Source organism: Somniosus microcephalus, chromosome 6 (assembly GCF_052327205.1).
Source record: "Somniosus microcephalus isolate GS21.2 chromosome 6, FLI_Smic_1.0, whole genome shotgun sequence".
Taxonomy (NCBI): Eukaryota; Metazoa; Chordata; class Chondrichthyes; order Squaliformes; family Somniosidae; genus Somniosus; species Somniosus microcephalus.
The window spans coordinates 62999924-63027662 of record NC_140992.1 but is presented as its reverse complement, the minus strand read 5'-3'; the positions used below and the strand labels follow the sequence as shown (position 1 = coordinate 63027662).

The 27739-nt window shown below is 42.1% G+C and overlaps 1 protein-coding gene across 2 annotated transcripts in view; it reads left to right on the top strand.

Moving 5' to 3' along the window:
- The window catches only part of naaladl2 (N-acetylated alpha-linked acidic dipeptidase like 2), a 1153361-nt gene extending 1128111 nt beyond the window's left edge, over nucleotides 1-25250 (top strand). For both annotated transcript variants that reach the window (XM_085990293.1, XM_085990292.1), the window contains one exon: nucleotides 17742-25250. In XM_085990293.1, the coding sequence (XP_085846419.1) occupies nucleotides 17742-17952 (211 nt within the window). In that variant the 3' untranslated portion in view covers nucleotides 17953-25250. The remainder of the gene's footprint in view (nucleotides 1-17741) is intronic.
- The last annotated feature ends 2489 nt before the right edge of the window (nucleotides 25251-27739 follow it).

The following is a 27739-nucleotide window of genomic DNA, read 5'->3' as shown; positions in this document are numbered from 1 at the left end:
CTGGGAGAACTTTGGGGTGGCAGGGTTCTAGCAGCAATTGTGATGAATCTGGAAGAACCGGCAGGGGGCTGGGAATGTAGTACTGATAAAGGAGCGTCTTTTGGATGAGGCATTAAACTGAGGCCACACCTGCCCTCTTAGTGGACGTAAAAGATCCTGCTATTTGAAGAAGAGCAGGGGAGTTCTCTCCGGTGTCCTGATCAATATATATCCCTCAACCAACACCTAAAAACAGATTATGTGATCATTATCACATTGCTGTTTGTGGGACTTTGCTGTGTGCAAATTGGCTGCCCTGTTTCCACCATTACAACAGTGATTACACTTCAAAAGTACTTAATTGGCTGTAAAGCGTTTGGGCATGTCCTGAGATTGTGATAGGTGCTATATAAATAAATCTTTCTTTCATTGTTGAGTTCTGCTTTGCCTTGGATGAACATATTGAGTGTTGAGTCCAACTTCAGCTTTAATCCTTGGCTATTTCAACACTATCCATGGCGTGTGTGTCAGCCATTATTCCTTTATAAGTACTTTACACTTGACTGTGTTAAGTTTTATCCCACTTTGTTCTGCCCAAATACATATTTTGTGCAATTCAGTTTGTAATTTGGAGCTGCCTCCTCCGATTCCACCACCCCTCCTAGTTTTATGTCATCCATAAATTTGACCAAATTGATTTGGATTTTAAGTCCAGGTCATTGATGTAAACTAGAAACAATAGTGGATCCAAAACCAATCCCTGGGTCACCAAACTCAGTATTTCCACCCCCACCCCAACTGCAGTGTAACTCTTCTAACAAATGCCCATTGTTTTCTACCCTTAAACCAATTGCTTATACATTTCTAAGAGTTACCCTGAATGCCCACAGCTTTGAGCCAAACTAATGGCCTTTCATTAAATGCCTTCTGGAAGCTTAGGTATAACACTTAAGGCGGCTTATCATAGTCCACTTGTGATGTCACTTCCTCAAAGAAATACCATATGATATGTTGTCTCCCTGCTGCCAGGGTAAGGGACATCACAGAGAGGATGCAGAACGTTCTGCAGGGGGAAGAGGAAGAGCCGTGGTCCATGTCGGAACCAGTGACATAGGGAGGAAGAGGGTTGAAGCCCTGCAGTCCGAGTTTAAGGAGCTAGGGAGCAAGTTACAAAAGTAGGACCTCAAAGGTAGTAATCTCTGGATTACTCCGAGTGCCCCGCATGAGTGAGAGCAGAAATAGGAAGATATGGCAAGTTAATGCATGGCTAGAGACATGATACAGGAGTGGGGGTTTCAGATTTCTGAGACATTGGGACCAGTTCTGTGGCAGAAGGGACCTGTTAAGATGGACGAGTTGCACCTGAACAGAGCAGGACCAATATCCTTGCAGGCAAGTTAGCTAGTGCTGGGGGGGGGAGGGTTTAAACTAATTCACCAGGACGTTGGGCAGCAAGATGTAGTATTAAAAAGTAGAAACAAGTTGCACAGAGGACTGGGAGAGACAGTTAGAGTTAGAATGAAACAGAATTAGGTGGGATTGTAGAAAATACAAAGAGGTCTAAGTTAGGTTTGGGGTGCACATGTGTAAATGCACAAAGTGTGATTAATAAGGTTGGTGAGCTGCAAGTGCAAATAACCACATGGAAATATGATGTAGTGGCAATAACTGAGACCTGGCTCAAAAAATGGGAGGATTGGATGCTTAATATTCCTGGGTACAACGTACTCAGGAAAGATAGGGAAGGGAGAAAAGGAGGAGGAGTAGCAGTTTTGATTAAGGAAATTATTACAGTGTTAGAAAGAGACAATGTCATTGAGGGGTCAAAGAGAGAATATATTTGGTTGGAATTAAGAAACAATAAAGGAGCTTTTACTCTACTTGGTGTATTTTATTAGCCACCAAATAGTGGGAAGGAGATAGAGGAGCAGATTTGCAAAGAAATTACTGAGAGGTGCAAGAACTATAGAGCAGTGATAATGGGAGACTTTAACTACCCCAATATTGAATGGGGCAGTGTTTGTGTTAAGGGCAGAGAAGGGGAGGAATTTCTGAAGTGTATTCAGGAGAATTTTCTTTATCAGTATGTTTCCTGCCCAATGAGGAAGGAGGCATTCCTGGATCTAGTCCTGGGAATGAAGTGGGTCAAGTGGAGAATGCCACAGTCGGGGAGCACCTTGGGAATAGTGATCATAGTATCATAAGGTTTAGATTAGTTATGGAGAAGGACAAGGAGCAATCTAGAATAAAAATACTTAACTGGAGGAGGACTATTTTCAATGAATTGAGGAGGGATCTGTCCCTGGTAAATTGGAGTCAAAGACTGGTAGGCAGAAATGTAATGGAGCAATGGGTGGCCTTTAAAGAGGAAATGGTTCAGGTACAATCTAGGTACATTTCCACAAGGGGGAAAGGGAGGGCAACCAAATCTAGAGCTCCCTGGATAACTAACGAAGGAGTTAGAGAGTAGGATGAAGCAGAAAAAGGGGGCTTGTGACAGATGTCAGCTTGATAATACAAGGGAGAATCAGGCTGAATATAAAAAATACAGAGAAGTGAAAATGGAAATAAGAAGGACAAAGAGACAGTACGAGAACAGATTGGTGGCTAACAAAAGGGAATCCAAAGGTTTTCCATAGGCATACTAATAGTAAAAGGGTTGTCAGAGGAGTGGTGGGGCCGATTAGGGACCAAAATGGAGAACTATTGGTGGAGGCAGAAGGCATGGCTGAGGTACTAAATGAGTTCTTTGCATCAGTGTTTACCAAGGAAGAGGACTTTGCCAAAGCTTTGGTGAACAAGGAGGTTGCCGGGATACTGGATGAGATAAAAATAGATAAAGAGGATGTACTAGAAAGGCTGGCAATAATTAAAGTGGATTAGTCATCCGGTCCAGATGGGATGCATCCTAGGTTGCTGAGGGAAGTAAGGGTAGAAATTGTGGAGGTGCTGGCCACAATCTTCCAATGCTCCTTTGGTAAAGGGGTGATGGCAAAGGACTGACGGATTGCAAATGTTACACCCTTGTTCAAACAAGGAGAGAAGGATAAACCTGGCAATTACAGGCCAGTCAGTTTAACGTCGGTGGTGGGGAAGCTTTTAGAAACAATAATACGGGAGAAAATTAACAGCCACTTTGATAAGCATGGACTAATAAAGGAGAGACAGCATGGATTTGTTAAGGGCAAATCGTGTTTGACTAACTTGATTAGGTTTTTTGATGAGGTAACAGAGAGATTGGATGAGGGCAGTGCAGTTGATGTTGTGTATATGGACTTTCAAAAGACGTTTGATAAAGTAACACATATTAGTCTTGTTAGCAAAATTGAACCCCGTGGGATAAAAGGGGCAGTGGCAGCATGGATACAAAATTGGCTAAAGGATAGAAAACAGAGAGTTGTGGTGAATGGCTGATTTTCAGACTGGATGGAGATATACAGTGGAGTTCCCCAAGGTTCAGTCTCGGACCGCTGCTGTTTTTAATATACTTGGACTTTGCGGCACAGGGCACAATTTCGAAATTTGCAAATGACACGAAACTTGAAAGTGTAGCAAACAGTGAGGAAGATAGTATTAGGCTTCACGAGGACACAGACAGGCTGGTGGAATGGGCAGACACATGGCAGATGAAATCCAGTGCACAAAAGTGTGAGGCGATACATTTTGGTAGGAAGAATGAGGAGAGATAATACATGCGAAATGGTGCCATTTTAAAGGGGATGCAAGAAGAGAGAGACCTGGGGATGTTTGTGCACAAATCTTTGACGGTGGCAGGACAGGTTTACAAAGCAATTAATAATAGCATATGGGGTCCTGGGTTTTGTAAATAGATCATAGAGTCCAAAAGCCAAGAAGTTATGCTAAACCTATATAAAACACTAGTTCAGCCGCAGCTAGAGTATAAAAACAGAAAATTCTGGAAATATTCAGCAGGTCAGGCAGCATCTGTGGGGAGAGAAACAGAGTTAACGTTTCAGGTCGCTGACCTTTCATCAGAACTGGAAAAAGTTAGAGATGTAACAGATTTTAAGCAAGTGCAGGGGCAGGGAAAGGGGGAGGGGAGGAAAGAACAAAAGGGAAGGTCTGTGATAGGGTGGAAGGCAGGAGAGATTAAATGACAAAAGGTATGATGGTGCAAGGCAAAAGGAGATGGTAATGGGACAAGTAAAAAAATAAAAAGATAGGTCGAGAAGAGGTGTAAATCATTAACAGCTGCCATCTGAAAAGATTGGAGCAGAGGTTATGGTCTGAAATTGTTGAACTCGATGTTGAGTCCAGAAGTCCAGCTGTAGTATTGTGTCCAATTCTGGGCACCACACTTTAGGAAGGATGTGAAGGCTTTGGAGAGGGTACAGAAGAGATTTACTGGAATGGTTACAGGGATGAGGGATTACAGTTATATGGATAGACTGGAGAAGCTGAGGTTGTTCTCCTTAGAGCAGAGGAGATTTAATAGAGGTGTTTAAAATCATGAAGGGAATAGAGTAAATAAAGAGAAACTGCTTCCCATGCTGAAGGGTCCATAACAAGAGGACACAAATTTAAGGTAATTGGCAAAAGAACCAGAGGTGACATGTTGAAGGTTGTTTACTAAGGTATTATTGTAAAGATAATCTTCAGGTTTATAGCTGATAATTGATTCCATTATTTTACGTGGGACTGAACTAAAACTAATGGGTCTGTAGTTGCCTGTGGCTGATTTGTTGCCCTTTTTGAATATGGGCGCACCACCTTAACCTAATGTGGTAAACCACTGTTAACCTGTACATGCCTGTGTGGTAAACCACTGTTAACCCTGTACAAGTCCAGGCATGTCTCAGCCCCTGGCTCCACCCCTAAGCCTGGGTATAAAGGTGACCCACCACCCTTCCCCCGGGAGCTCTTAGGATGGATTCACTAGCAGAGGCATGCTCTAGTTCTTAGTCAATAAAAGCCTACTTCATTTAAGTCCATCTCGTAGTCTTTGGTATTGTTGATAGCGCATCACCTATTTCCAATCTACTGATACCTCTCCAGTGTCCAGTAACTCCATCACATTGTCAATGCCTCACAAATCTTCTCTTTTGACGCTCTGGGATAAATACCATTTATTGCTGTGATTTACTGGCTTTGAGCCCTCAGACTTTCATCTCATTTATATCAAAATCATTAATTTTGCCTGGGTTATCTGTTGGGGAAGGATATGTTGCTCATGTCTTCCCTTGTGAATACTTGAGGGAAGTAATCATTCAGAATGTTTGCAATACTTTACTTATCCTCTGCTTCGAGGCCATTTGCATCTTTTATGGTTCTCACCTCTTTTCTGACTGTCCCCTTACTATTGAAGTACTGAAGAAACTTCTTACTGTTATATTTTGTGTCTACAGCAGTACTTTTTTCTAGATCTCTCTCTGCACCTTTGATCACCCTTTTAACATATTTCTGCATGTTCTTATTTTCGTTCCTTCCCCTTTTTCCTTGCAGGGTTTACAGAGGCCCTCTTCATTTCACTTTTGATTTGTTTATTAATCCAATCAGAGTCACTGTTTAATCTGATCTTGCTGGTTTGGGGTATGTACTTAGCCTGCAACAACAACAAGTGCCTTTAACATAGTAAAACCTCCCGAGGCACTTGCTCATCATATCTTTAAAGGTGTTCTACTCGAGTGTTAATGAACAACCTCCCACACTTAATTTTTTTTTAATTCATTTACGGGATGTGGACGTCGCTGGCAAGGCCAGCATTTAATGCTCATCGCTAAATTTGCTTAACTTGGGGAGGATTTTTTACCTTACCTGTCCAGCAGAAACTAAGCAAGTGGCAGTTAAAATCGTCCAGGTTGCTTACCTGCCCTGGAGTTATCAGAAGCTGACAATTCCCAATTTTAACCTGTTCTACTAAGCAGGCAACAAGGACACCAGCCCAAAGCTGGGGAGGGTCCTTTCTTACATATGCATGTCACATCCCAAGGGAAGGCCTGAGCAGGAAGCCGCAGTGGCTTTTCCACCAGGTTAAGTCAGCGGGGAAAAGGATCGAGGCTTAAGACCAAACAGGTCTTTTTTTTAAACTTTTCTTGTGGGGCCAATTGGAGCAGGAGTGCTTCTTCGAGTTTTGGTCTTCCCTGCCCTGGACTTTCCCCATCCTGATTATGACACCCCCTGCCAGACAGCCCCAAGAGCTGGTCCCACCACCTACCTGGTGTCGATGGGCAGCCTCCAGCCCATACGACTATACACTGCTTCTTGCTGACTTCCTGCCCGGAATGGGTGGGAAGTTGGCTGGCATGATTTAAATGTGGCCCAGCTGTTAAAATCGGCCAGGTCATATTCTGTCATGGGTGGGCAGGAAATGAACTTGCTAGTTGCTAGTGGTTTCTTGCCCAAAGAAACCCTGGCAGTTGAGATCCAGGCCTTGTTTCCTCATTTCTTCAAAATTAACACTTTTAAAGTTATATGCTTGGCTCCTAGCCTTTGGTATTTCTGAGTCCCAGACCATATTGAACATAAAAGTGAATGCTGCAATACTGAAATCAAAACAGAAAACACTCAGCAGGTCAGGCAACATCCCTGTAGAGAAAAACAGAGTCAAGGGGCACGATTTTAACTGCCCCCACCTGACGGAAACCAGACCGGGGGGTGGGCGGGGGTGGGGAGCAATTAAAATAACTGACATTACCCTCTCTGGTCCTGCTTCCTTCCCGCCGTGTCCCCTCTTTTGAGCTGGACACCAGCAGGAAGGAGCGAGGTCCTACTTTAAATATGCAGATTGGGTCCAATGATGTCATCAGGACCTGATCTGCAATTTCAAGCGGGGGTAGGGGGTGGGTAGACAGTGTGGACTCCCCGTCAGCCAAAGCTTGTCTGGAGCCGGATCCTGGGTCTTAAATGTATTTTGCAGGTTTTGTTGTGGACCTGTATAGGCAGGAGTGCTCCTCCAGGCCTCACAAGGAAGCCTTGGGCCTTCCTTGCACCAGGCTACCACTCCTCCCCTCAATCGCAGCAAGATCCCCTTCTCATCCCACAATCGCAGCCAGACACCCGCCCCCATTCCCCTGATCACCGCCAGACCCCACGTTCCCCCGATAGCCTCCAGACCCACCCCTCCCCTCTCCTCCGATTGTGGCCAGACCCTGTCTCCCTCTCCCTGCCCCCCCCCCCCCCCGACCTCCCAGCCAAACCCCCCCCCACCCAACCTCCGATCATGGCCAAACCCACCACCCCCCCCACTTCAAGAGAACACAATCTTCAAACTTTCACAAAAACAACTAATATTAAGCAATAATTTCTCAATGGCCATAGTTTCCTTGGTTGATAGAGAATTACAATCATAATCAAATCTCTAGACTTTTATTAATAATGTTTTAGCTTCTGCAAATCAGAATCATTTTAAAGTAATAAAATGTAACAGAAATGTTGTATAAGCAGATAAAAGCAATCTTGTCCATTTTTTAATTCTTATATGGCCAACTGCTGATATATTTTCTTCCATTTATTTTAATATTTAATATTTATTTTTCATCAAACTTTTAAGATAGGATGAGTGACATTCAGCAGTGGAAAATAAATGGCACATTTATAGTTCATTCATTTGCAGAGAATGCTACAAAGTAATGCCATGCTCTGTGATCCATTGCCATTCCCATACAATTCTATTACAATACTTAGCATTACAGACTTACATAATTATTTCTGCAGGCAAGAACATGGGGTACTGAAAGGGTTAAAGTGGTGTAATGATTTTGGCAGCTGTTGAGCAGTAAATAATACGAATCAGAATAGATAGCAAAGAGAATATTTGACAATGAAGCCAGCATTTCCATCAATAATGTATGCATTTATCTGCTTGTAAATGATTCATAAAGGGGGAAAATGTCTAATTTTTTGGATTCATTCTGCACGGGTTTTCCAGTTGGTGTATTAAGACCGATCTGTCACATATAACAAGGTACGTTATCTCCTTCAGGAATGTAGCCTCAGGTTATTAATCAAATTCGATGTTCAGCACTAGACTCTTCTCAGTCACTATGATATGTCACTGTGAAAAACTCATTAAAATGACACGCGTTCAAATTTCATTAGCATTCAATCAATAATGTATTTGTTTCCTTTTTGGTGTCTTAGCACAGTTTCATGCATCTTGTTAGCCAAGTGGTTTTTCATATTTATGACATAAATAGCAGCATAGAACTTAACAGAGGTTAATATGTAGGAACATGGGAACAGGAGTAGGCCCTTGAGCCTGTTCCACCATTTAATGAGATCATGACAGATCTGTGTCTTAACTCCACCACCTGCCTTGTTTCCATATCCTTTTATACCCTTGTCCAGCAAAAATCTATCGCTCTCAGATTTAAAATTATTAATTGAGCTAGCAGCTACTGTTTTTTGTTGGAGAGTTCCAAACTTCTACCACCCTTTGTGTGAAGAAGTGTTTCTTAACTTCTCTCCTGAATGGCCTGGCTCTGATTTTAAGGTTCTCTCCCTTTGTCCTAGACTCCTCCACCAGCAGAAAAAGTTTCTTTCTATCTACCCTATCAATTCCTTTCAAAATCCTAAAAAATCTCAATCAAATCATCCCATAATTTTCTGTATTCCAGGGAATACAAGCCTAGTTTATGTAATCTCTCATAATGTAATCCTTGGAGCCCTGGTAATATTCTGGTGAATTGGTGCTGAGCTCCTTCCAAGTCCAATATATCCTTTCTAAGGTGCGGTGCCCAGAACTGTACACAGTACTCTGGATGTGGTTTAACCAGGGCTTTGTATAGCTGTAGCAAAACTTCCTCCCTTTTATATTCTAGCCTTCTAGTTATAAAGGCTAACATTCCATTAGTCTTTTTGATTCTTTTTTGTACCTGACTACTGTACTACATTTTAGTGACCTGTGTGCATGGACCCCTAAATCTCTTTGAACTTCCACTGTTCCTAGCTTTTCACCATTTAAATAATACTCAGACCTATCCTTTTTTGGTCAAAAATGGATGACCTCACTCTTACCTGCATTAAAATCCATCTGCCACAGTTTCGCTCACTCACTTAATATAAAATAGTTCTGTATCACTCAGATGACACTCTGATCGGTTAGCAAGTATGTTTATACCTTGTAACAGCTTAAACTGATAGCACTTTTTAGATTCAGAATATCCAAACAAAGTTGCATTTTTGGATCTGCTCATTTGATTGGAATTTGAAATTTAAATCGTCCAGACAAATAATCATTTTTTTTAAACAAGCTAGCAGAGTATGAAAGCTTCCTAGATGTTATACTGATGCCTACGGTTTGTTCACGTCTAAAAGTAATGTTTGCTGGCTAATCCTACAAATGAACAGCAAAATCTGGTCAGTTAATCTCTTAAGCCATTGAGGAAGAGGCTTATAGAATCATAGAATGATACAACTCACAAGGCCATCGTGCCTGGCTCTTTGGTAGAGCTATCCAATTAGTCCCACTCCCCTGCTCTTTTACCAAAGCCCAGCATTTTTTCCTTTTCAAGTATTTATCGAATTGCATTTTGAAAGTTATTATTGAATTTCCTTCCACCACCCTTTCAGGCAGTGCATTGCAGATTATAACTACTCGTGTAAAAAATGTTTTCCTCATGTGTTGCCAATTATCTTAAATCTATGTCCTCTAGTTACTGACCCTTCTGCCACTGGAAACAGTTTCTCCTTATTTACTCTATCAAAACCCTTCAAAATTTTGAGCACCTTCATCAAATCGCCCCTTTAACCTTCTCTGCTCTAAGGAGAACAATCCCAGTTTTTGTAGTCTCTGCAAGCAACTGAAATCTTTCATCCCTGGTACTATTCTAGTAAATCTTCTCTGCACCCTGTCTAAGACCTTGACATCCTTCCTAAAATGTGGTGCCCAGAATTGGCTACACTACTCCAGCTGGGACCTAACCAGTGTTTTATAAAGGTTTAGCATAACTTCCTTACTTTGTACTCTATGCCTCTATTTATAAAGCCAAGGATCCTGTATGTCTTTTTAACAGTCTTCCCAACTTGTCCTGTCACCTTCAAAGATTTGTGTATGTACACCCACAGGTTTCTCTGTTCCTGCACCACTTTTAAAATTGCACCATATAGTTTACATTGCCACGCCTCATCCTTCCTACCAAAATGAATCACTTCACACTTCTCTGTGTTAAATTTCATCTGTCATGTGTCTACCCATATACCAATATAGTTTGTGAAAATGCTTGAATGTATTTTCCGATCAGGTGTATTTTATAATATTAAACTTAGGCACAGATGCAAACATACAGTCCCGATGTTAAACTTTTGTTATATTTGCCAACCAACATTACAACAAATTATATATATTGCTGCATTGTGCCTTTTTTTAACACTTCAAAGAATTTCATAGAATAAAATGGCCCTGTGAACAAAGCTTTAGATCATAAATGTGTAGCACAGATGCAATGGAATCATGTCAAATCATTGTCTATCTTATTTAAGCCTGAGCTACTCGTGAGAGTAGATTTTCAATTTGCTGTCCGCGCATAAAATGTTGTGGATTGGCCGGACGATTTTCATTTCACTGATTATACAAAATATTAGTTAGGTCACAGTTACAGCCTTCTGTAGTTTTGGGCATACTATTATACAAAGGACATTAAAGTCATAAAGCATACTGATGTAAGAAAAAGGAGTCTTACCATCAAGTAACTTTAAAGTAAGCTTTAAGTAACTTATAAACACACTATATACAAGAGAGGTCTTTACCATGCCTCTGGTAGAAGCCTCTTACAATACTGAACAGACCAGTATTTATACCAGTCCAACAGGAAGTGACATATGACAGGAAGTGAGGTATGTACACAGTTCATAGTTCACAGGAAGTGATGACATAACTTCCCGGAAGTTGTTATTATTATTATCACACATACAGTATACATTCATCAGGATTATGCCAGGGATAAAAAAAACTACAGTTATGGGGAGTAATTTAGGAACATAGGAACAGGAGAAGGCCATTTAGCCCCTCGAGCCTGTTCCACCATTCAGTGAGATCATGGCTGATCTGTGACTTAACTCTATACACCAGCCTCCCTTAATACCTTAAAAGAGAGTTCCAAACTTCTACCACCCTTTGCGTGTAGAAGTGCTTACTAACTTCAATCATGAAAAGCCTGGCTCTAACTTTTAGGCTATGTCCCCTAGTCCTAGACTCCCCAACCAGCAGAAATAGTTTATCTTTATCTTCCCCTTAATGTCTTGAAAACTTCGATCAAATCAACCCTTACCCTTCCAAATTCTAGGGAATATAACCCAAGTTTGTGTAATCTCTTATAATTTAACACTTGGAGTCCAGATATCATTCTAGTAAATCTACGCTGCAATCCCTCCAAGGCTGGATACTGGGAAGTATTTTGAATGGGTGAATAAGGAACGATTACTTCTTCTAATTGCAAAGGTAATGATGAGGAGTCACCATTTTAAAATTATCACGAAGAGAGTGAGAAGAGAGGATGGGTTTTTAGAGCATAGAATGCCTTGCCACAGGGAATAGTTGAGGCAGAGACCATCACATTTTTTATGGTAAATTGGATATGCATTTGAATTAGAGGCAGATACAGGGTTATGGGGAGAATGTGGGGCAGTGCAATTATCTCAAGCAAAGATCTGGCACAGGCATGATGGACCGAATGGCTTCCTTCTGTTCTGTAAACTTCTATGGTTTTAATCTTTATTCTGTTTATATTTTCAGTTACAAAGCAACAATTCCACATTGCTTGGCACAATGGTAGTACTCTTGTCCGAGTAATAAAGTTGTGGGTTCAAGCCCTAATCCAAGGAATTGAGCACATGTGGGGGGATTTTACCTGCTGATTTCAGTTAGATGCCTGCCCACCTGCATCGTAATGAGGCAATGGATATTTTTAAAGCCAGGCCTCATTAAGATTCCGTTGCTGACTTCCCACCTGAAATGGGCTGGAAGCGGCTGCTGGCCTATGGAAATTTAGAAGACCCTTGGATTCCTGCCTGCACTCAAGTAATTGTGGGAACCAGGGTTCCTTGGGTGTTTCATGGTAGGGATAGGGAGAGCCAAGGGAAGGCCTAAACTTTCCTGTGGGGCCCAGAGGAGCACTCCTGCTCCTATGGGCCCCACAGAGGAAAATTTAAAAAAATTTGAATGGCCTCTTCTGGTTCCAATCCTCTTCTCACTTGACTTAACCTGGCGGGTTAACTGAGGTCGCAGTTAAAATTGCAGTCGTGGTCTAAGAGAGGAGACAGGAGACAGCAGCAGTTAACCAGCGGGAGACAGGCACGGCTGCATATCCTGACCCAGCTAGAGGAGACTGCGTTTGACATTGTTGGAGGGGCCATCACTGAAGCTGTGGTGATCGGCAAGGCTAAAACCATTGAAGGTATGCTCATACCTAATCCTCCTTCTCACATCCCACTTCCTCCTCATCCCACAATCTCTTTTCAGTTACAAGCTGCTGATGGTATAAGCATGCACATCTTGCTTACCCCCACCCCTCACCACAACCCTACTTTCTCCTTTCAGATACCGAAGAGCTCCAAGCTTCCCTGCAGGAAGAGCAAGAGGAGAGTGATGGAGAAAAAGAGACACTGTCACTTGCAGGCACCAGCTCAGAAACTGGCACTGCGCATACTTTAGAGGGTAGTATAGAGGCGGGATCTGCACATGGTGAGTCACCGGGCATGAGTGGTCTGCATCCAGGGCGAGGGAAAGGGTAATGCAGGTGCCAGCTCCCCAGAGGGCGAGGTCGCACACGAGTTCTGCTGCACAGGACTCAGATGAGGACTTCGATGGGGTGGCCTTCAGAAGAAGGGTGATGAGCATGCACACAGAAATGCTTGTTGCAATGGCAGGCCTGCCAGAGAGCCTGTTGTCACTGTCAAGGAGTATGGAGGAGTCCAGCTCCAACCTTGCACAGGGCTTTGCACAGAGCTTGGAGCCCTTGATTTCCTGGATGGAAGTGATGGGCAACTTCATTAGTGCACTTGTGGACCCAACCATGATGCAGGGTTTGATGGCTGATGTCTCGGCTTCGATTGCAGCACAAGCACAAGCCACCCAACATCTGAATGCTGCAGTGGAAACTCAGACTTCTGCCATCGTGGCTGTGTTTACCAGTGTGGAAAGGGGCTTGCAGAGTGTTACAGCAGTCCAGCAATCTGTCCTCCAATAGATTACTAGGATATCTGAAGTGCTGCTCCGGGGGAGTGGCTGTGGCTTTGTGGAGCACGAACCTGCTGTTCTCTCTCAGGATGACAGCATTCGTACTTCCACCTCTGCCACGCCGCCATTGCCCTTGCTGTTGCCAGTCAGCCAGCCAGCCTAGACTGTTGCTGCCCTTGCTGAGGTGGTGCAGTCTGCTGCCGGGCCTTTTAGGACCAGAGCTGCTTGAGGCCGTCCTGTAAGGCCATCTGCAGTCTCTCTCACTGAAAGTCAACAGCCTTCCACCAGCCATGCTGCAGCCACTGGGGTTCTTCTTAGGAGCACTAGGACAGGGAAGACAGGCACTAAGGGAATGCACAAGAGTGATTGGTTGACTTTGCTGTGTAGTATTAGATTGAATGATTAATAAATGTGAATTGAAATGTTTGTTTTGTGGTGGCTTTCATTTCAGCATTGTGGCCAAGAGGATGCTGTGATGTTCCATGTCAGAGGGATGGTAAGGTGGGGAAGTGTTGAGCAACAGGGATCTGGGGTTTCATTCAGGAGAACCAGAGTCTGATGATGTGCTCATGGACAGCCCATCCGGAGCGTGGATGTGCAGGCTACCTCCTCCCTTCCTCCTCCTTCTTCCTCTTCCTCCTCCTCCTTCTCCTCCTTCTCTTCCTCCTCCTGAAGTGGTGGCAGAACCTGTGGTGACACGGGCAGCTCCCTCATGATGGCCAAGTTGTGGAGGATGCAACAGACCACCACGAATTGGGACACCGGCTCCAGCGAGTACTGGAGAGCTCCTCCCGAGCAGGCAAGGCAGCGGAATCGTTGCTTCAGCACCCCGATGGTCTGCTCGATGATGTTCCTCATGGCAGCATGGCTCTCATTATGAGTGGTGGAGTTGCAGAGGGGCGTCATCAGCCAGGTGTAGAGTGGATAGCCCCTGTCGCCTAGCAGCCACTCTCGGGTTCGATGTGGTGGCTGGAAGAATGCTGGCACAGCGGACTGGTGCAGGATGAAGGCATCATGAGTGCTGCCAGGATACCAGGTATTCACCATCATGATGTGCTGGCCGTGGTCGCTCACCAACTGCACATTAAGTGAATGGTACCCTTTATGGTTACGGAACATCTCACCATTGAGATGCGGTGCCCACAAAGCCACGTGTATGCAATCGATGGCAGTCTGCACCATAGGGAAGCCTGATATCCATGTAAAGCCACGTGCGAGCTTCTCCTGCTTCTCTCTGAACTGCGAGATGTTAGCTATGTCGCCTGGAAGGATCTGCTGGCAAAAAAATTCAGGGCCATGGTCACCTTGAGGGCTGCTGGCAGAGCCATCGTCGCCCTGCTCTGAGGCTGCAGGTCTGGTTCCAAGAGGTGGTAGAGTTCTGTGACTACCTCCTTGGTGAAGCAGAGCTGCCGAAAACACTGCTCCTGACTTAGCGGCAGGTAGAAAAAGTGCTCCCTGAAGACCCTCCTGCTGAGAGCCCTCCTCCCCTCCTCCTCCTCCTCCCTCTGCGAGCAGCTTGTCATCTTTGCTGCCTCTGCTCCATTTCCTTGTCATGCTGCGGCACAAGGACTGCAACTGGAGTCCTCATGACTGGGAGCAAGTGATGTACTCAGAGGCATTCAGTAGCAGCTACCACCTTCCCAACATCCAGCAGCACTCCCTCCACACTTTAATGACTTTTTAAATATCTGCCAGCAAATCAGTACTCCTACAAACTCTGCAACAGCCAGTACAAAAGCATAAATTAACTTACCTGCATGTTGGATGTATCCCTTTAAGTAGCACTGGTGGGGGGTCCCTCGTACATGTTTAGGAGAGCGCGTTGAATGGCCAGTCGTGCGTCAAGTCAGCGTTACATGCTGACTAACGTCACAATCTGCCTATTCTGCATACTGCAGCACACGCACGTACCACCCGCGCTATCGCCCTCACCAAGATGACAAACACTGCGTGCCGCGCCAGTGGTGGGTGGAAGCGAGCCATATGCCTTTTAAAAATAAAAACCGCCATAACTACCGGCGCTAAGGTGCCGAATTTTGCAGCCTCAAGGTCTTACCTCATAGTCATCCAATTTTCAGATTTCCTTATACAGTATAAGCTTCCTGCTGTATTCAGAATTGGCAAACATATAAGAATTGTACAGGCTGCCAAGGAAATTAGCACACATCAGTAAGATTCAAGGCATCACACACTACCTCCAAATTAATAAAATGGAAGACTTACCTGTTAAGAGTTTAAAATGCATCCCCTGCAAGTCCCTGGATAGCCAGATGGGTATTGTCAATATAAGCCACTGGAAATCAGAAACAGGAAATACTAGAAAATAATATTTCATTAGCTCTCTGGTGCAGGTACATAGACTTTGGGACGCTGATACAGTGAGGTGTCCTCTCGAGGATAACAGTGGTGACTTGGGAAATTACTTTAGACATTGCTGATTGGTGCTTATGGCTACAGTGGCTGGAATCTGAAAGCCGCTATTGCAAAGGAAGTGAACACAGCAGTAATTGGTATGAACTTGATGGTGCACATTCCCTTTTAACTCATCAAATGGATCAGCCAGCAGCTGCTTAATAAATCTAAGTACAACCGCAGAAACAATGGATGTCAAACCGCTGAGTAAAAATGTCTGTAAAGTACTGCAGAGGCTGTAAATCTGAAACAAAATCACAAAAAGGTGGAAACGCACTGCAGGTAATTCAGTAAAAATGTCATGTCTGTAAGTCCTAAAGGATGCCCTATTTCTGTACATCCAGTATGCCTACAGCACTAACACCCACCCCACGTTTTGAAACCAATAAAACCATGAAAACAGCCGGCATTGCACTCTGTGTTGTCATTTTCTCCTTTATAGACTGAGCAGCAAACTGATGTAAAAATCAGAGATCTTGAAACACACACTTGGTGAATAGTCACATTTTGTATCCAAGTGACCAATTCACATATATTCAAGCAATCTAATAACAAAACTATCAACTCAATATAAAATGCACCCAAATACACTGAACTTCATAAAACATGTGGAGGCATTTATTATAGTACAGTATAGTTTTAGTTACTTGTGTATAATGCTACTGAATATTATATGGATATGACTTCAACAAATTTAACCCGGTAACATTTTAACACAGTTTTTAAAAATGAATTATTAGACTAGTAATTAAAAGTAAAAGTTTAAAAGAGTGCTGATTTTTACCTTCTAAAACCTCATCGTATTAAGGGAGCTGTGTACCTCTGTTTAGTTGTTGTTCACATGTAGGTTACTAATATTGTGATTTTACCACCAGAATGTGCCAAATTTAATGTATATATTTAATATTCCTGCCCACTTGCAGCTTGTTTCTATTTCCACAGGCTCACTGTTGTATCTATTACTTCAGCTTTACCCAGAAGCAATTTAGAGGGGAGCAGGATCACATGGTTTATGGGATCAAGTTATTGATTTAAAAAAGTGAAAAATCTTGCAACAAACAAGAGGGTTCATTAAACTAAAATTATGTGTACTACCCTTTTGACATCTGTTGATTTTGCATTAAGGTACTCTTAACACAGAAAGGCCCCGCTACTCATTTTTTCAGTCTTTGTTCATGGTGAATTGGCTGGCACTGAATTATATGTATTCACAAACCTTTCCTATTCCTTATTGTCTATATTTACATTTAACTTCTAGTTCTAATCAATTGCAGATAATAGCCTATGAGTTAGCACTTGGTGATCTGACTTATTTTACATTTAGTGAAGGATTTATGTTCTAGCCTTATTTGCCTGATTCAAGTATTATTGTACATGAATACAAGTTTCAAACCACATCTGCTACTTGTTGTTTTAATGTTGTGAGATTTGAAACACAAGAGCAATGGTTTCCGAAGGCTTCTGCTCCAGGAGAAAACAATGATAAATCAGATTGAAGAATTGTTAATGAGCAGTGCAGAGTCTGAACCAGGAAGCGTAATTAGAATACTGAATTTAATGTCAAATCAGGTACAGAAAGCGCAAGAATAAAAGGGAAAGGAAGATTGGGTTAAGAGAGAGAGATAAAAGAGACAGAAAGAAAAAGTAAAATAAATTACATTATTTTTTTAAAAATCTCCAACAATAATTAAAACCTGAAGGCTTGAGACTGCACACTTGTTAAAGTAAATGTTCAGTGTCAGAGAGGTTGTTTAGCATTAATGAGACTTATCACACAATTAAATGGGTACTTAGACTGAAATGACTTGACTTAACTTTTTGTGGCAAGTTTAGTCTGTATCTACGATGTTACTACAGGAACTTCATGCCGTTCAGTACATTTGAATGGGGAGGCAGATGGCGGGATGCCGTTTTCACGCAGCTTGTGGAGGTGCGGCACACACCTTGGACAGCAACTTCCGGATTTTTGCGTTTAACTGCGCACATGTGCTCACCAGAAATTGCTGTCCGATTTGCGCATAAATAACTGAGCGCTGTTAGCCTCACTGCTATTTTCGCTGAAAAGTCCAACCCTTTTTATTTCTATTATTTCAAATCTAATAAACATTTTATACAGCCAGTTTACAAATTAATTTGAATATGGCAACAGCCATCAGCAGACATTTCAGTGTTGGATATATGTGTTACAATTAGCATATGTTATTTTGTGTTTCAGAAATATTCTGTATCACCTCGATGAGACGTCGAACCAATTCTCTGTCGTGAAAGAAGCTCTTAACCACTTCAGACTTCAACAGACAAACCAAACTGTATCCACAGTGCTATCTGTGGTGCTGAACAGCATCAGATCTGCTCAGGTTTATTTAAAGGCAGGCTTGGATGTGTTTGAGAATATTCAAAATACAAAAAAACAAACCAACTTTTAGCAATGTGCAATGGTGAAGGGAGGGACATATTCCTCTTCAAAGGTGGATACATTACAGAAAAGTTATACCTGCATTTATCAAAGGACATGTTGTTACTTACAACAGGAATTAAATATGCTGCTGATTTCAAATACACAAACAAAATACCATTTGATGGTGATCTTCACTGATAAGTAGTGGTTATTATTAACAACAGAGTCAGACACAATAGTTCTACCACCTATTTGCAGCCCATTGGATAATAATGCAATGGCAGTAGATAATGATTATGAGGAGCCTAGGTCATAGAATGACTAGATATTCCCAGCCTTCAAAGGCTGTTAACTGTCAGGTTGGAAAGATTTGGAAAAAGAAATGCACATTAACAGAAATAATTCATTCAATCCATTTAATAGACTGAACAATGAAGCCAATGAATGTTGTATAAGCACTTAATTATTTTCATTATATGATACCTCAAAATGGGCAATTAATTAAATTGACAAAGCCTTCAGAGAGTTTTATTAGGTCATAAAAGCATAATGTGCCTTTCAGATTGAGGTGTATGTTATCCTGTGTACAAAGAGTATTATACATTGCAACCTGTGGAATAATGTCATAAAGTGGTACAATTTTTGTAAAACAAATGCCTTGTATAGAACAGAGAGACCAATCTTGTCATTTTATCCTGTTAAATACAACAGAAAGAAAAACTTTATTTTTTTCTAGATGAATCTGCAAAAGCGTATTATTGCAATAATATCTGTTGTAGCTGAACCATTATATTTTGACGATTGAATGCATATTGTGAAACTGAATATTCAGTACCTATTTAATGTTTTAAAATCAAAGATATACAATAGGAAACAATGGAATAATGATTTTTACTCAATGATGTGGCAGATCGCTGCCCAGTCCTTCAGGGTATTTCTGTAACACTTCTATACTTCATTGTGTACAAAAAGTTTTAAAGTTGTAATTTCATTTTCCATTTATCAACTTAAGTTAAATTTGAAGTACACTTGTTTCCTAATTGTGAATGAATTGAAAGGTCACATAATATGTTTCTTTAGGTTCAACTGAGAACCTAAATATGTGGAAATGCTATCCCACCAGTTTGATTTTCTTCAAAAGTGTAAAAAGGAAATTTCTTTAGACCACCTCGTGTATATCCACAGAAGGTTCTCTGTTTCTTCATTGTAAGAAACGGGTTTGCAGTCATCATCATCAAATGATGAGTTCTTAGTTTGGGCAAAACCAGAGCTATTGACAACGACTGGCCTGAAATTATGATCCTGTAACACGAAGGAAATTATGCACCTTATATACACGATGAAAGGTTAATTAATCCAATGGTGGAGTGTGTAATATTTTTGCAAAATGACTGAGCAGCAAGCTCGAAAAGCACACTTTGCTCTTGAGGCCTTGTTTGCATATTCACTACTGTTACCACTGGCAGCATTTTTCTGAATGAAATTATTATTTTAGGTTATCCAAGTCTCACAGAATTTTTGGTAGACAACCAATTTTTTCTATCAGCATCCTGATTACAGTTTCAATCTCCCAGACCACCATCTGCATTTTTATGTTACAGAATGTGATGTACATAGTATAAAAATATTATAGATAATGTAAACACCAGACACTATAATAGAGTAGAGAGATAGCATCTAACACAACAGAAAGCAAGAATGACTATAAAAACAATGTAACAGAGATTATATATAGTACAATACTGAGTGAGAGATACTCAGTGCAAGTAAACTAATATACCAAAGACAGTAATATAGTACAATACCATAATAAAAAGAAAGACTTGCATTTATATAGCGTCTTTTACGACCACCGGACGTCTCAAAGCGCTTTACAGCCAATGAAGTACTTACAGAGTGTAAGATATTACAGAGTGAGACACACTGCGATTAAGATACTGGGGAATGAGAGTTAATAATTACAGGGAGAGAATACAATAACAACAGAAGTTGTATAATATAACAATGTAATATGGCAGAGATTGAATGTGATACAATAGCAACAGTGGTACATACTGTATAATTTAAATTCACAATGTGATACAGTCTAATATAATACACACACTGATAAGATAAATAATGTACTTTTGCAATATTTTGTAATCTATTTTCACATATACACTATTATAAAAATAGGTTTATTTTGGAAGAATGGATTTTAAGGAAATGGATATGAGTACAAGACGACAAAATCACTCTGACAGGCTGGAAAATCTCACTGAAATCCTGTCTCTCTGATGATGTCTTTTAAAAATTTAACTTTATTTTCTGTGTTACAAATTGTCTCATGACCCTATAGGGACTCAACATTTATTAGAGTTTGATTATATGGGTAAATTCACCAATCCCCCATGCTCCTTGCAGGAGCTACATTATTGTAACACTGCCTCCAACCTGTGCTCAGCAAGAGCATGGGATCGACAAATTGAACCTATTGGATATATTTCCTCTCCATATCTGGGGAATTGACATTCCTCGGGCAAAGGGCATTCCATTGCATTGCCTCAGGACCTCCTGAGGCTTTCCCAACAAGCATAACTGAGCCCGTGCTTGTCGTAGGTGCAGGTCTAGTATTGCTATTTGAATGAAACAGAAGGAATGTTCCAGGCCGCCCATGTTCCTCTCCGATAGATCTGACCATTCAGAATTCCAGCACTGTGGTGTCTGTCAGAGGCTGGTGTGAATGCCTGCCAGTGGACCCCCCTGGGACTGGGGGTCTGTCGGGTACACTGACGACAGAAAAGCATATTTGACACTTTATTTTAATGCCTTCTCCCCCTCCCTCATGGACAATTCTGGGCCTTCTTACTGCTGTTACCAAGCAGCAGCTAGAAGGCCCTGATCTCACAGGCCTGTTCTGCTCCAATTCCAGGCATTTTTTCGACAGACCTGCCAGCCAGAGGGTGCCTTTGCCTGCAGTATGCCCAAAACCACGCAAACGTCATGGGGAAGAATAATATGAGCAGCCACTTCCTCACAGGCACTGAAATCCACTGTGCCTGTCAGCCATCCATAGAAGAAAATCAACCCTATACTGGGTCAATTGCCTTGATTTTTTTTTTACTGCCAATCAGCAGACCCTTTCAAAAAATAGAGATCAGGGAGTGTAAAATGATAAATATAACTGCGTGTGACTGCTGACCTATTCAATGAGAAAACCATGAAAATTGGGCTTAAAATGGCTGCACGGTAAAGCTTTAGGATTTCTGAAATAGGACTGACAAATATTGTAATATGAAGTGATGGAGGCTAAAAACTCAAAGCAGACTTTGAAAAACAGTTAGTGTTATAAACAATGAAGTACAGCAACAAGACACAGTATACACATGGGCAGCACAGTACTTAGTCATTTTATTAGTTATTTTATATGTTGAGGTGACCATGTAATTTTCTGCTTATCTTTCCAGTATCTCTACAGCTCTGCTGATATTAAAAAATCATCCTAACAGTTAAGCTCACTAATGTCAGGATTGATCTGGAATTCAGTTCTCATTTTCCATTTATATCCCTTTCCTTCTCCCTCCCCCACCCCACCAAATGCATAATTCTTCATGAATTGTTTACAATTGATCCTAACAAAAATTTAACAAGCTTTTTTAAAAAACTTTTTGCTAGTTTTCCCTAACCCATTTTTTTGATGCCACTAATTCTCATTACAGCACTAAACATCTGTTAGTGCTTTGTCTTGGGATTACACTCCTGTTTATGCATGTGTATTTTTTTCATTAAAATTGTCAAACAGAGTAAAATAGAGTCCCAACAGCCAGATCAAGACATCACTGTAAAATGCTTGGCAGCCATTGTCTACACACATAACCTCTTGCTTGAAGAATCATGCATGCTCCAGGGGACTCAATGGTGAGGAGACTGTGCAATTCAAAATGGAGAATAAATTAAACAGAAATAATAAAGCCTAATGCATGAGTATAACAGTAACTAAAGAAATGAACGATCCAATTTTTGTTTGGTTATTCCAAAATCGGGAAGTATTGTGAAAGCATTTTATGGATGCAGTTCTAAAATGGTGTGAATAATGACACAATTTGATTTTTCAAAAGCATGATTTGGCTGCATGCAATTTCTGATACCTGCAGACTATTTCACTTCAAAAGAAACAATTACTGTAACATTAAGTGATCTTTCAGCTTATTCACAATTAAAAATGTTGGCTCTTAAATTATGATGTGTGTTACTTGTGTACAAAAGTTAGTGGAGGTGTTACCCCGATCATTTAAAACAAATGAATGTCTGCATTAAAATAACTCAGGAAGGAATTCCAGACAAGTATGTTAAGCATTCATATACCAGTATACAATGGCATAATTTCAGAGCATTGGTTATCTTTTCCAAATGCATTTCAAGAAAAATAAGTCTATTTATATTCACTTTTGATTTTTTTTAAATAGAACTGCTGTTAAACAGAATTTTATAACAAAATGGAGTGAAGTTCTGAAATGGGAAGATGATTTTAAGAAATGCAAATGGAGAATGTTCTGTTATCATGTTGATATAGGAGTATAAAAAGAGACATGGTACTTTTTGACTATCTGCAGACTACAGGTATAATTGCTCAGTATGGAATAGTGCTGGTTAATTCATAGCAGATAGGAGCAGAAGTAGGCCATTCGGCCCCTCGAGCCTGTTCCGCCATTTAATGAGATCATGGCTGATCATCCAAATTCAGTACCTTGTCCCTGCTTTCTCCCCATATCCCTTGATCCCTTTAGCCTTAAGAAATATATCTAACTCCTTCTTGAATATATTCAATGAATTGGCCTCAACTGCCTTGTGTGGTAGAGAATTCCACAGGTTCACCACTCTCTGGGTGAAGAAATTCCTCCTCATCTCAGTCCTAAATGGCTTACCCCTTATCCTTAGACTGTGACCCCTGGATCTGGACTCCCCCGCCATCGGGAACATCCTTCCTGCATCTAGTCTGTCTAGTCCTGTTAGAATTTTATAAGTTTCAATTAGATCCCCTCTCATTCTTCTAAACTCTAGCGAATATAAGCCTAATCGACCCAATCTCTCCTCATACGTCATTCCTGCCATCCCAGGTATCAGTCTGGTGAATCTTCGCTGCACTCCCTCCATGGCAGGAACATCCTTCCTCAGATAAGGTGACCAAAACTGCACACAATACTCAAGATGTGGTCTCACCAAGGCCGTGTACAACTGCAGCAAGGCATCCTTGCTCCTGTACTCGAATCCTCTCGCTATGAAGGCCAACATACCATTTGCCTTCTTAACCGCCTGCTGCACCTGCATGCTTACCTTCAGCGACTGGTGCACAAGGACACCCAGGTCTTGTTGCACTTCCCCTTTTCCCAATCTATTGCAGTTCAGATAATAATCTGCCTTCCTGTTTTTGCCACTGAAGTGGATAACCTTGCATTTATCCACATTGGGCAGATGCATGGCAAATGCAGTATAATCACCCAACCTGTCCAAATCATACTGGAGTTTCTCTGCATCCTCCTCACAGCATACACGCCCACCCAGCTTTGTGTTGTCTGCAAACTTGACGATATTACATCTAGTTCCCTCATCTAGATCATTTATATATATATATTGTGAATAGCTGGGGTCCCAGCACCGATCCCTGCGGTACCCCACTAGTCACTGCCTGCCGCTCGGAAAAAGACCCGTTTATTCCAACTCTTTGCTTCCTGTCTGCCAACCAGTTCTCTATTCAAGACAGTACCTTACCCCCAATCCTGTGTGCTTTAACTTTGCATGCTAATCTCTTATGCGGGACCTTATCGAAAGCCTTCTGAAAGTCCAAATACACCACATCCACTGGTTCTCCCTTATCTATTCTACCAGTTACATCCTCAAAAAATTCCAGTAGGTTAGTCAAGTATGATTTACCTTTTGTAAATCCATGTTGACTTTGTCCGATCCTGTCACTTTTTTCCAAGTGCTCTGCTATTACATCTTTTATAATGGACTCTAGCATTTTCCCCACTACCAATGTCAGACTTACCAGTCTATAATTCCCTGTTTTCTCTCTACCACCTTTTTTAAATAGTGGAGTTACATTAGTGGGGTTACAATTCAACCCATGATAAGAGATTTACAAGCTAGGTTTGTTTATAGAAACTAGTTGGTTAAAGAAGAATGATCTAAATGTGATTTAAACTAATACTAGCATCCAGTTATCAGGATAAAATTGGCTCATTTATGTATATATCGCTCAAACATGGCATAGTCCTGACAAAGCAGCGAAACATTGTATTTGCATTTATTTCATAATCTAGAGGCTATGGGTCTTGATTCCTGAGATATGGTAATATGCTAATATTAGTTATTGATCAGACTGCCTTGTGGCAGATTACATTAAGTCTAGGGTAGGGGGAAAAAATTACTGGGAGGTAATCTTCAAATTGGGCGCAAAGTCGGTGGTGCATCTGCTGTGCCCGCCAGATAGGTTCAGTGAGAGGCCTGAACCAGTTTTAGATTCAAGCCTTATTAGAATACCCTAAGCAAACTGCCCAATGTTCTGTGAGCGTTAGCGGGCAGCTTGGCTAAATTGGGGACCGAATATCCGGATGCTCCATGAGCAAGCCGAGTCAGAAGTTGTAAAAGTGTGGTGGGGGGCAGGAGGGGGGAAGACGCTCCCAGCGGGCCACTGTATTTTTGTGGGGCCAAGAGGAGCATTCCTGCTGACGTAGATCACATCTCACATAAATAATTGATTTTTTGTTTAGTAGCAGCCTCAATCTCCCTTGAGGCAATCAGTTTCAACCAGCCTCGTTCAACAAAGAAACAGAAAAGCATAGAGAGGTACGTCTGTAAATAGGAAGATTTGATAAAGTAGAGACTCAGATAAATTTCAGTGTAAATGTATAATATATTTTAAAGGACACGGTTTGATTTATTATAGAAGTTTGTTACAGCACATGCAGATTGCATTGCACAGCAAAAAAAGTTCTGTTGTCTGTGTATTTTTGATAAATGTTATCGTTGAAAGATTGCCTATGCAACTTCCCACTGTAAATTAAGTCACAAATAGGTTTGATTGACTAAATAATCCTGATGGAAGGGTGCTGTTATATGACCAAATAACTATTTCACTTACATCACAGTAATTGTGCTGTTCGGTTGAGCAGTTACAAGTGATTGATTGAACCTTGTATCACTGCACATATGGAAATCTAAAACATTTTAAAAATGCAATATATGGACACTATCAGAGGAATATACAGTTTATACACAGCAAAATGTATACAAGGTACTATTGGTTATGGATTCTATTTTTAATTAAAGTAAACATTTTTTATGGAATTTTGAGTATTTAACACATTTGTGTTTTTCACCATTACTTCTCAAAAAGCTTAAACCCCAAAAGGCAGCTGAAGTAGCTGAAAAGGGGGCACGGTGGCATAGTGGTTAGCACTGTTGCCTCACAGCGCCAGGGACCCGGGTTCAAATCTGGCCTCGGGCGACTGTCTATGTGGAGTTTGCACATTCTCCCTGTGTCTGCGTGGGTTTCCTCCGGGTGCTCCGGTTTCCTCCCACAGTCCAAAGATGTGCGGGTTAGGTTGATTTGGCTATGATAAATTGACCCTTAGTGTTAGGGGATTAAATACGTGGGGTTACGGGGATAGGGTGGGATATGTGTCGGTGCAGGCTCGATGGGCCGAAATGGCCTCTATCTGCACTGTGGGGATTCTGTGATTCTGTGAAGTACAGGTACAGAAGATTGAGCAACAAATTTCATTTCCTACACACACAAATACACACACATTTCTCACAACATAGAAGCACAAAATAAATTAGTTCATGATAAAAAATAATAACAGTATATTGGTAGCACTGTCCTGCAGCTTTGATTGTAAACTGGGAAAGTTGCTTTAAAAAATTGTGATTTGATCATTATTGTAAATAGTTGTTTTTTTGGTTAATTGAATTCTTGTTAGATTAGGCTGACCATGGGCTGGATTTTGCCAGCCCTGGGGATGCGGGTTTGGAGGTGGGACCTCCGGGAAAATGGCAGAATTTGGGGGCGGGGGCCCAACCCGTCTCCATGCCATCTTGCCAGGAGGCGGGTAGCCGTCCCGCGCCGGGTCCCGTCTCCTTGGAGGCGGGACGGGATTAAAGCCACTTAATTGCCTGTTAACAGGCAGAAAATAGGCTATTCACCATTTTGCCCACACAAGTGCAGGCTTCCCGAAGGCTCCGAAACCCGCCAGGTCAGCGAGGCGAGTAGGGGGTCGGAGGGGTCCAAAAGTGTGCTGTGGAGGTGAGTGATGGGTGCAAGTGTGGAGAGGTGAGTATCTGAGGTAAGTGCAAAGTGTTAGAAAAACTGTACTTACCTTTGTTTCTTCCTGCAGGCTTCAATCAGTGTGTATGCAGAGAGTCTCGCACCTCCGCGGTAGAGATGACAGATGGCCGTTGCATTCTCCAATGCAACAACTATCTAATTTCTGCAAAAGAAAGAGGTTTGGGGTCTTAAATTCAAGACCTCATCAAACTACAGAGAATGTCACTATTTGACAGCTTCACAGAGCTGTCAAATGATGACAATTCAAAATTTTTGACAGATGAAACGTCATACGTTGACGTTCTCTGCAACTGGCTTTCCCTGAATTGGCTTGCTAAGCCCGCTGGGTGGGATTAACAAGGTCAATCAAGGGAAAATAGCGTGGGTTGGCCAGGAGTTGATGGAGGCGGGACTGAAACCCGACAAGTGGGAGTCCCGCGTCCAAAAGCTCCCCATTGCCAAAATCACCCCCCATATGTCTCCGTTTTCCGGGGACAGTCCCCAGATGAGATACTCTGTCCCTGGGCAAACAATGTTCCCGGTTCATGAAACTCATCCCCGAAGTGTACCCCTGGGCAGTGAGTGTACCCCTGGGCAGTGAGTGTACCCCCGGGCAGTGTGTGTACCCCCGGGCAGTGTGTGTACCCCCCCTGAGCTGTCAGTTTGCCACGCTAAATTAAAACAACAACTTGTACAATGGCCAGAATGACACACTGCACCTGCGTGACTGGGCTGTCTTTCTGCACATGTGCCAGTTGTTGTTTCTGAGCTCATGCTGCTGGATTGTCGGCGCCGGAAGTGCCTGGGAGCACGGCAGCCAGAGTGGGGGAAGGCCTGGTCCACAGTCACCGGGGGGAAGTGGGGGGGTGGGTGGGGGAAGGGAGGGCTAATCCTAGGCACTGTGTGGGGGGTCAGGTGTGACAGGCACGGGGGGGGGGTGGGTGGGTCGGGGTCAGGTGTAACCTCAATCACTGGAGGAGGGAGTGTGTCAGGTGCCACCTCAGTCACGGGGTTGGGAGAGGTCAGGTGTCACATCAGTCACGGGGCAGGGGATCAGGTGTGTCCTCAGTCACAGAGGAGGAGGGGTGAGGTGTGACCTCCGTCACTGAGGGGGGAGGGGGTGGTTCAAGTGTCTGAATGCAATTTAATAGTGTGACATCACATCCACTGTAATTATATGCACATTTGTACTGTATTTATAGTTCAACTGTTAAGATATAGGCTGCTAAAAATGTTGCCTCGCTACGCTGTGCAGCCTACATTTTCCGTCCTGGCTACTTTGCTGTGATCCCACCCTGTGTGTCTCCAGATTCAGTTTTGAAAATATGGTCACCCTATATTAGATACACTACTGCAACCCAATTCCATATAATTCACAAAATTGTTTCAGAATAATGATTTTAGCATAACATTTATACAGATTCAAAAAAAATAACTAATTATCCTGAAATTCATCCACTAAACATATGTTTCAAGTTGCTATAACTGGAGTTTGGTACACAGAGGTTTA